The 9,851-nt window shown below is 27.4% G+C and overlaps 1 protein-coding gene across 2 annotated transcripts in view; it reads left to right on the top strand.

The window, feature by feature from the left end:
- The first annotated feature begins 6,149 nt into the window (after window positions 1–6,149).
- LOC100214592 (pumilio homolog 3) overlaps window positions 6,150–9,851 on the top strand; it is a 43,467-nt gene continuing 39,765 nt past the window's right edge. Inside the window, exons 1-2 of one of the 2 annotated variants that reach the window (XM_065801153.1) lie at window positions 6,150–6,403; window positions 8,384–8,501. In XM_065801153.1, the coding sequence (XP_065657225.1) occupies window positions 6,208–6,403; window positions 8,384–8,501 (314 nt within the window). In that variant the 5' untranslated portion in view covers window positions 6,150–6,207. The remainder of the gene's footprint in view (window positions 6,404–8,383; window positions 8,502–9,851) is intronic. The other variant, XM_065801152.1, reaches the window with a different exon arrangement.

Below are 9,851 nucleotides of genomic sequence, written 5' to 3'. Positions count from 1 at the left end.
TTATGTATTAATGTGCAAAAAATCATTGAAAGTAATTTATATTTAGAGGTTGGGCATTTTTTTAACTTTTTCATTGTTGTTCCTTATCTTGCTGTAAAAATATATTTTTTAGCTTATGTTATAAAAATGAATGTGTTTTATAAAATAAAAATGATTATTCAGATCATTTTAATTTTTTTATGTAATAGCACTTTGATTAAACTAAAAAGAATGCTTGGTTTATGCAAAGTAAACATAATATTTTTATTATGAAATATTTTCTTTGCATAAAAAACTTTATACTTAACAGGAGGTACTTCATTATAATATCTTCAACTGACCGTTGCTGAGTCAGAAATTCAGTTGTCATAATTGAGTTGTAGTTTTCAGGAATACAACTATCATTCTGAGTAATGTAATGTTTAGCTTCAGGGAAGTTTTCTGCAATATTTATAATATGCGCATTTGTGACGCAGTAGTTAGTGTACTTGCTTTATAAGCAAGGTATCAAGGGTTCAAAGCGAGCTCTGGGCATATTATCAGTAAATAAGGATGCATGAACTTCCTAATTAAATGCTCTTCCATGGTGCTCTGTGACAAGACTGTTAGGGGTTCCCAAAAAATTTTGATCACTGAACAACATTTATCAGATTAATACTAATTGATATTGGACTAAAAAATATTATCCAGCTGATTGTTACAGTCACATTTACTGGTAATCCTTCAGTTAAACGGCATAAAATAAAATTATTAGTTAGCTTTTCTTGCAGTTATCACAATTACGTCTGAAACAACGCACCCTTCCATAGTAAAAAAAAATAGGCGAAGTGAGGACAAGGTTTAGTGGATGAGAATCATGGTTTGGGTCAAATTTAGGGCCATTGCTGGTTCGAATAGGTTTAAAACAAGGGTCAGATTTTTCTAACTTGATAATTAACCCTAAACCCTGACCCTGATCCTGGCCCTTAAATAAACATTTTTTTTATCTGCGGAAGAGTGTCACATCAGACATACTAATTAGAGATGTTTTAAACCATGTTTTGTGACAAGCGCAAAAAAGCAAATTAATAATTTTATTTTACACTGCTTAACTAAAAGATTTACTTTCTTTATGCATTGCTTTTTTTCCTGGAAATTGACTTAATGTGTCTCATCCACGCTTTTCTCAAGTTGATTATTTTCTTTTGCTGCTTTATAGTAAGTGACCGGGTTTGATGTTTCATCGGGGCTGGGCCAGGGTTGATAAAAATGGCCAGGGCCGGATTTGTGAGCAAGGCTACATAAATATTTATACATCCTAAGATATACTTTCAAAATTCATGTTATATATTTATAAAATACATTTAAATTCAAAGTTCATGTTATATTTTATATAATAGTTTTTGCATATATAAACACCATTATGATCAATATGATTATCAGAGTCATCATTATTATCATGGTGATGATGATGATGATGTCGATCATTATCAACATCATTATCATCAAGATCTTGATCATGATCATCATCATGAACAGCATAAAAGAGGAAGACTAAAGCCTGATAATAATGACCATGATCATCATCATCATCATCATCATCATCATCATCATCATCATCCTCATCATTATCATCAGGGTTTAGCCTTCCTCTTTTATGCTGTTTCTCTAATATAAACAATATAGAGCTTTTTTTTTTCTTAACTAAAGCTCATTTAAACAATATGTAACTCTCTCTTCAAGTTTTCTTACTTTTACCACTACTATTTCCTACTGAAGCTGCTACCCCTCTACCTGTTGATACCTAAATTACTTTAAACTTTTCTAATAAATGTTCGATACAACGTATTTTCTAATCTGTCTAAGATTGAGCCTCCTTTTCTTGTCTTGCTAGAGTCACACCACACTTCCATCTGATCATCTTCTCTTTCGGCAAATACTATACCATATAAATACTAAGATTTACATAACAATTAAAGAATATTGTATGCCAGCATCTAAATAGATAGCAAGCATATATGTTTATATCCATAATATGTATGCATAAAGTGCATCTTGAAAGTTTTTATTCCTTCTGGAATAAAACTTTGGACGTATTTATTACTTCTCTTCAAATTTAAGTCAAGCCTCATTCTATTTTATTATTGCATTGACATAAAGTTAATGAAGAAAGTATTATGTAAAACAAAAATTAAACACTGCGAGAAAAGCTTAAATTTGCACCTTATTCAGTAAATAAGTATTATTTTGCTATAAAACTTTATTCAAGTTTAGGTATTTGTTGCCTGAACTGAATTCAATTTCTTTTTGTTAATTAAGTAAACAATGTAAATTCTCTTTTAGACAAGGTGCAAAAACTCATTGTAAACATAGTTGGACCTGCTCTTGCAGCCAACCTCCAACCATTATCACATCGTCGTAATGTTGCTTCTCTTTCTCTTTTCTACAAATACTATAATTGGCACTGCTCTAAAGAGATAGCGTCTCTTGTGCCATCTACTAAAATTCATTCTTGTGTTACTCGTCATTCAATTAAGTCTCATCTTTTTTCTGTGACTGTTCCTAAGTGCTCCAAAAACTCTTATTTGTCTAGTTTTTTTCCTCGAACATCAGTTCTTTGGAATTCATTTCCTTCATCTTGCTTTCCTGATTCATATAATTTGCAATCCTTTAAGTCGTCCGTCAATCATTATCTTGCTCTACAATCTTCATCTTTTCTCTTTCAGTAACTTCCAACTTTAATTAGTGGTTGCTTGCATCTATGTTGGAAGCAAAGATGTTTAAAAATAAAATAACAAAAAAAAAACAGTCATAAACCTGACTGTTATTCTGATGAGTTGATGGTGCTTTCGTATAAGTGCTTTGAAATTTGATGTTGGCTATAATTGGTCTATATATATATACTTTATTTCATTTTAAATATATTTTAACTAAATATTTCTACAGGGTTATTCATTTTTATATGCGCGTTCATTCATTCTTATATACGCATTTATTCATTCTTGTATGGGCGTTTATTCATTCATTTATGCGTGTTTATTTATTCTTATATGCGGCTTGATATCCGAATCAACTACTCATAAAATCTCTAATATAACTTCATATTGCTGTGAAATCTTAATATTAACATTAATGTATTTGTAATAATGCGGTCTTTGTGATGCTATTGGAACTTTAAACACATGTAATTATGCCAACGTAATTACATGTGTTTAAAGTTAATAATATAATGTTTTGTGGTTCTGAATTTTAGATAAAAATGGATGATATTTGTAAAGACAGGGTTCATTCGTTCTTATATGCACGTTTATTCATTTTTATATGCATGTTTATTCACTCTTATATGCACACTTATTTGTTCTTATATGCTTATTTATTCATTCTTATATATGTTTTAAAAAGCATATTTAAGCAATTTTTCTTGTTTCTTTGTAAACGAGGTTAAAAATTTTTAATACGATGACTTTTCGATGATGGTTTATTTAATTTAGTATTAGGTCTTTTTTTAATTTTATTATTAAATTTCTTGATTGATTAAGTTATTATTTATCTAATTATTCATTTATCTAGATTTAAATTTAATTATTTATATTTATTATTAATATCAAATCTTTACCCTATCGATGGAAGAGAAAATAGCTTTGCCAATCATAAAACAAGAAAAAATGTTACAAAAGAGCACATTGAAATGCTTAAGCATTTAGTTGAAAGGAATGAATCTACAACAAGCATTTCCACTTCTTTTAATTTAGCTAAGCGCACAGTTCAAAATCTTGTCGTTAAGTTAAACAGTGGAGAATTTGATGACATAACTGCATTCAAGTCGTTTTCTGATAAAAAATGAGGTAAAGACCTATAAATACTCAAATAAAAAGTATTATCGAATTATGCGTACAAGAAAACAATCTTTGTATGCAAGAAGCAATGAAAGAAAATCCTTCTGCCGCAGACTTCAACATATCTCAACCTACTATTTCAAGATAACTCAAACGCTTGGATTTAGCAAGAAAGCGTGTTGTGCATGTACCAGAAGAACAAAACTCAATTGAGTTATATATGCACGCTATGCATTTGCAAGCGAAAATTAAAGAAATTTCAAATGAAAAACTTATTTATTTGGATGAAACTGGATTTAATGTGCACACTAACAGCACATATGGTTATTCGCTTAGAGGTGCGCCAGCAATTTTACAGTTGTCTGCAAACCGTGGCAAGAATGTTAGTTTAATTTGTGCTGTTTCAATAATGGGAGTGCTGGCTTATGAAACAAAAACTGGAGGCTGGAATGCAGATTCCCTTTGTACTTTCATTACTGCAATGTTGGCACCAGCGATTAGGAATGCAGATGTGGAAGCGCCGGTGCTTGTTATGGACAATTGTAGATTCTACTGGAATCTTTCTGTTAGGCAAACACTAGTCTCTCATGGCATAGCTATTAAGTATCTGCCAGCATATTGGATTAAGCTGTGGCGTAGCTTAATCCAATAAAAGAATTTTTTTCTTCATTAAAGCATACTTACAAACTAGGTGAAAGGCCTCGGAATACGGATGGGGTAATCAGAAAACTTGAAAATATTTTGGATACTACAGAGTTTAATTTAATTCCATTTTAATACCAAATGCATAGTTACATAAATCCAGCGCTGGCTCGGCAACCATTTTTTAAATAAATAGCAGTGGCAACAACCTAATTTACATTTTTTATATATATAAAAACATAAAAACCTATTTGTTGTTTGTATTATTAAACGGGGAATTATTGAACGTTTCCCAGTGACACTAATGAATTCACTCGTTTGTTTATAATTGTTTTATTATCATTTCACTGCGAGTATATTATTTACAAATATCATCCTTTTTATCTAAAATTCAGAACCACAAAATATTATATTATTAACTTTAAATACACCTAATTACGTTGGCGTAATTTTACAATACCTTCACAAGACCGCATTATTACAAATGCATTGATGTTAATATTAGGATTTCACAACAATATAAAGTTATATTAGAGATTTTATGAGTAGTTGACTCGGATATAAACGCGCATATAAGAATAAATAAACACTCATATAAAAATGAATAAACGCGCATATAAGAATGAATAAACTCGCATATAAGAATGAATAAATGCGCATATAAGAATGAATAAATGCGCATATAAGAATGAATAATTGCGCATATAAAAATAAATAACCCTGTAATGTACTGTGTTTTATGTTTAAATATAAAACTCATACAGCTCCAGTTTCTTTTCACAATTTATATTCCTTAAAAGAAAAAAATAAATATAATTTACAAAATGATAATTTCCTTCTTCAACCAGTTTTCAGAACCAATTTAGGCAAGTTTTGTATTTCTTTTCGTGGGGCGTTTCTATGGAACAATATAGTTTTTGATATATATATTTATAACTTTTTCGCATTTAAATGGAAGTTAAAAAATACCATTCTCTCTATTGAAAACATACTTATATATTTTTAAATTTAATTATTTTGATTTATTTATTTTTTTACAAATTCTTATATAAAAAATATTTATTTGACTAAATACTTGTATATTTAAATTTTGTTTTGTTAATTTTATTTTTCTGTATCATGTTAATTTAATTTATACATTTTATACCTATCAAGTCTTTTAAATATTTATATAAAACGTTAATTTTTACTTCTAACTTTCGTTTTATAAACTTTATTTGACTGCCTTATTTATTTTATACACATTAAAAAGTTGTTTTTAACATGTAACAATTGTAACCAGTTCTTGATGACAAGATCATCTGATCTTCTGCAAGTCTCTGTGTTCTTATTTTATATGTAACAAAATTTGTAATTTTTTATTTATATGCATTCTTCTTTCATTTATTTTATTGTAATAGTTATTATGAAGGGGAAAAAAAAAAAAAAAATATATATATATATATATATATATATATATATATATATATATATTGTCAATAAGTTTCATAATTGTTATCCTTTTTTTTTTTATAATTTTGAAATAAAAATAGTTTTAAACCTCATTACAATTTTTAGGTTAAAAAATTAATTTTTGTTTAATTTTACAACATTGCATTATTAAGTGAAAAAAAAGAATTTTCTTAAAATATAAACAAACTTAAACTTTGAACAAAAAAAATGGCAATTTTTTATACATAATGTTAATGGTTATAATACTAATATAGGATGTTGAATCTTTTCTAAAAAAATTTTATTTTATGATGAAAGAATTTATTGAATTCATAAGAAGATGAAGCCAACTAAAAATAATTATGCTAAAAATAACGTAGTAAAGTCTGGTGGAGGGAAGAAAAGTAAAGAAGGAAAACAAATTGGTTTTAAGAAAGCCCACACAAAAGTATTTAAAGGAAAGAACAAAAATTTTATAAAAAAGAAAAAATTTGATAAAAAACCTGAAGTCAAATCTGATCAGAAACAAGTAAATTGTAAGTAACTTATAAAAAACTTTTATTTTTTAGTTTTATCTTCAAGTTAAATAATAAATTCATTATATAACTTATTTTTGTTTGTTTATTTCATTTTTATTTGTTTAAAAAGATGTAATTTACCAGCTTATTTTGCCGACCTAAATTCATAAAGTTTTTTTTGCATAAAGAAGAAAATAAAAAGAATAACAAACTTATCATTAACTATCTATCCAACCCAAACCCACAGTCAATGTAGCAGCAACTCCCTTGTATGTTCTTTGATATTAGTTGATGTGTGCAGTGAATCCCTCACAGCTTCCTAAATCAGTATGACATCAGATTGTTGATCTAAATGTGCTTTTATAGTTGCATATACATATACTTCCCCCATCCCCTCCCATACACATACACACACATGCACACACACACAAACACACACACATACACACACACACACATGCGCATGCACATATGTATAAACATAAAATCAAATATTTAATTTATTTCTTTAATTCTTTGAGTTTGTACTTGTATTTAAAAAAAGGCAAGAGAGTTTCCAGTTTGTTTATATGTTCAGTAGTATTCATTAACTAAATATTTATTTCAAATACAAAAAAAAGGAATAATTTTTCAGCACTATTGCAAATGTTAGTCAAAGTCTACCAAGTTACCACAATCAATATCGGAAGTTTTTTAAATAGTTTACTCAAATTCAGCTCTAGGAATTAAAGTCGGCATTGCCAACCTGACAGTGTCTGAGGTCTGCAAAAAGTTGTCTACCTCAGAATTTTAAAACTTAATTTTATTTGCAAACAAAAATTTAATTTAAAAATATTAAATTAAATTTTTGTTAAATTAAATAAATAGCTGTTAAAATATTGTTAAATTAAAATGTTAAATTATTTAAATTTTGGATAAAATAATTAAAATAGCAGCGGCAAAATAAATGTTTTATATTCTTAATAAAATAGTTAAAGTAATAACAAGAAAAATAATGTTTAATTTGTTAGTAGAACAATTATATTAACAAAACAAAATTTTTTTAATTAATTCTAAACATTTTTTAAAATTCATTTTAAAAACACGACATTAAAGCAAATGTTTTATTTACTTAAATAAATCTTTGTTTTAATGTTGTGTTTTTTAAATGAATTTGTTTATGTTTTAATTATTTTATTTAGAATTTAAATTCTAAATAAAATATGAGAGAATAGTTAGAAAAATCAGCATTTGTTTTTCTCTGAAATTTATGCTAAATGTTTGCAATTCATTGATTTGTCGAACCCTGTTTCTAAAATTTGTGTTGACCTAATGCTGACCTAAAAGAGTTTTAGGTCGGCAATTTTTTGCCAACCTCCTTTTTTTACTTTTGAGGGATGCAAATTTGCAGGATTGTAAATCGAAAATCATTTTAAGATTTTTATAGTAAAAAAGATAGTCTTGATTGGTTCTTCTTTAACTTTATTGGAACAAATAAAGCTTATCAAATTTTTGTAATGTTTTTAGATTTTAGTTTTAGTTCTTTAATATGGGCAATCATCGATTGAGCACAATTTTAGTATTAATAAGTAACTTCTAGAAAATGCAAAGGAAAAATCTTTATTGTTGCTTTATTTTTTTCTAATATTTTCACAAGATATAAAATGGTACATTTAAAAATGACACACTTTATAGTTTTGAGAAGAAGTATTATTCACCATGCTATGTACTGATTATTTTACCTATTATTTCTTTCTTTCTTTGTCTTATAGAAATCTAATATACTTGCTTATTGCTTACACCATTTCTACAAAATTTGTAAAGTATTTTTAGTTTGTTAACTGAAATCTGTAATAAATTTTAGTTATGGGTAAATAGTTTGAATTATTGGATACAAGTCAGAACAGCATGTGGAAGAAAGTCATATACTTTTTATTCTTTAAGGTTATATTTAGGCGTTGTGTTGTCCTGAAGTTTACTTGTTTAATGATATATTTAAAGTGTTTTCTTACTTTTTAGTAAAAGATAGCAAAAAAAGAAAATTACTGGCATCTGAAGATGAAGTGGTAAAAAAGAAAAAAAGAAGCCAACCAGAAATTATATCTAATCTTATGACTATTTATGAACAGTTGAGAAGGTTGACTCTTTTAAAATTTGTTTATGAGTACAATTAAATTTTAAAATGAGGTTTATCATCATCAAGATTATGATCATCACCGTGATCATTATCATCATCATTATTTTTTAACCATCCTTAATTTTAAAACTTTTTAAGTGTTTTTGCTCATATCTCAAAATTAGAAATCATTTAAACTTTATAATATTTTTCCTTTATTATAGCACTTTAATTTTGTGTTTTTATTTTACAACTAAAAAAAGTTAATTTTTTTGTTTGTTTATATTTGCATTTTCAAAGGAAAGAGTTGTTACAGAAATACCAATTTACTAAATGAATTTGAAAATTACATGAAAATGAAGTAAATCTGTTTTTGTGCAAAAATATGCTTTTTCTAAAATAAATTTTGCATAAGATTTGTGCGTAAAAAATCGTTACAAATAATTATGTACTTTACATTTTAAGTTGGTGTAAATTGATAATTTTATTGTTTTTAAGTTATATTATGAATTTATGGGTCATTCCATAAAAAATTTAAACATTCCTGGGCAACCATTTCAGATTTCCGAAATTTTAACTGAACACCAATACATTCAATGGCACTTTGAAAGATTAAAGATTTATTTCATTTGTTGTTTTTTTATCAAAATAAAAAACCATTCATCTTAAGTACTTAGAAATCAATATTATTTCTAAGTATGAATTTTAATGCTGTGTTTTTCTATACAATGTTCCTATATCCAAAGATATTGTTGGCTTAGCATAGGAATAGCCACAAATAGTCATTAAGACTAATCCAAAGTAGCACCCGTTATTGACCAACATTTTTGCGTACCCAAGTACAACTCAAACGCTGAGTAGGCGGTGGCAGGATTTGAACTCATATCGTACCTTCCCACCTCTCACCCACACTCCTCTTAAATGGTTTATGGGAGCAATTTACAGCTCTTGTAAAAGTAAAATTTTTTCTCTCAAGTTTAATTATCATTGTAACTAAAATAAAATAAAAAAAGTTATTTTTATTTAAAAAAAAAATTTTTATATTGCAATATAAAATTTGCAGTTTAATATGCAATATATGAAATTTATTGCATATTAAACTGCAATGCTCTTTAAAAAGCACGGTTGTTGCACACACAAAAAAAAGAATGCGAATTTAAATGCAAATGTTTATGATTAGATTAGACAAATGTGCTTCTTACATAACTTCGTGGATTCAGGCTGGCATGGAATCTTTTATTCCCTCTCGACGATTCCAGGTCAAGCCTCACTCTCCTCCATGGTTTTCTTCACACTGTGCTGCTGCGATTGCCAATCAAAACCGTTACTTCCATATTTATCAGCAAAACAATTCTCCAGAAAACAGACGTC

This window comes from Hydra vulgaris, chromosome 07 (genome assembly GCF_038396675.1).
Source record: "Hydra vulgaris chromosome 07, alternate assembly HydraT2T_AEP".
Taxonomy (NCBI): Eukaryota; Metazoa; Cnidaria; class Hydrozoa; order Anthoathecata; family Hydridae; genus Hydra; species Hydra vulgaris.
This window is presented reverse-complemented; position numbering and strand designations above follow the sequence as displayed.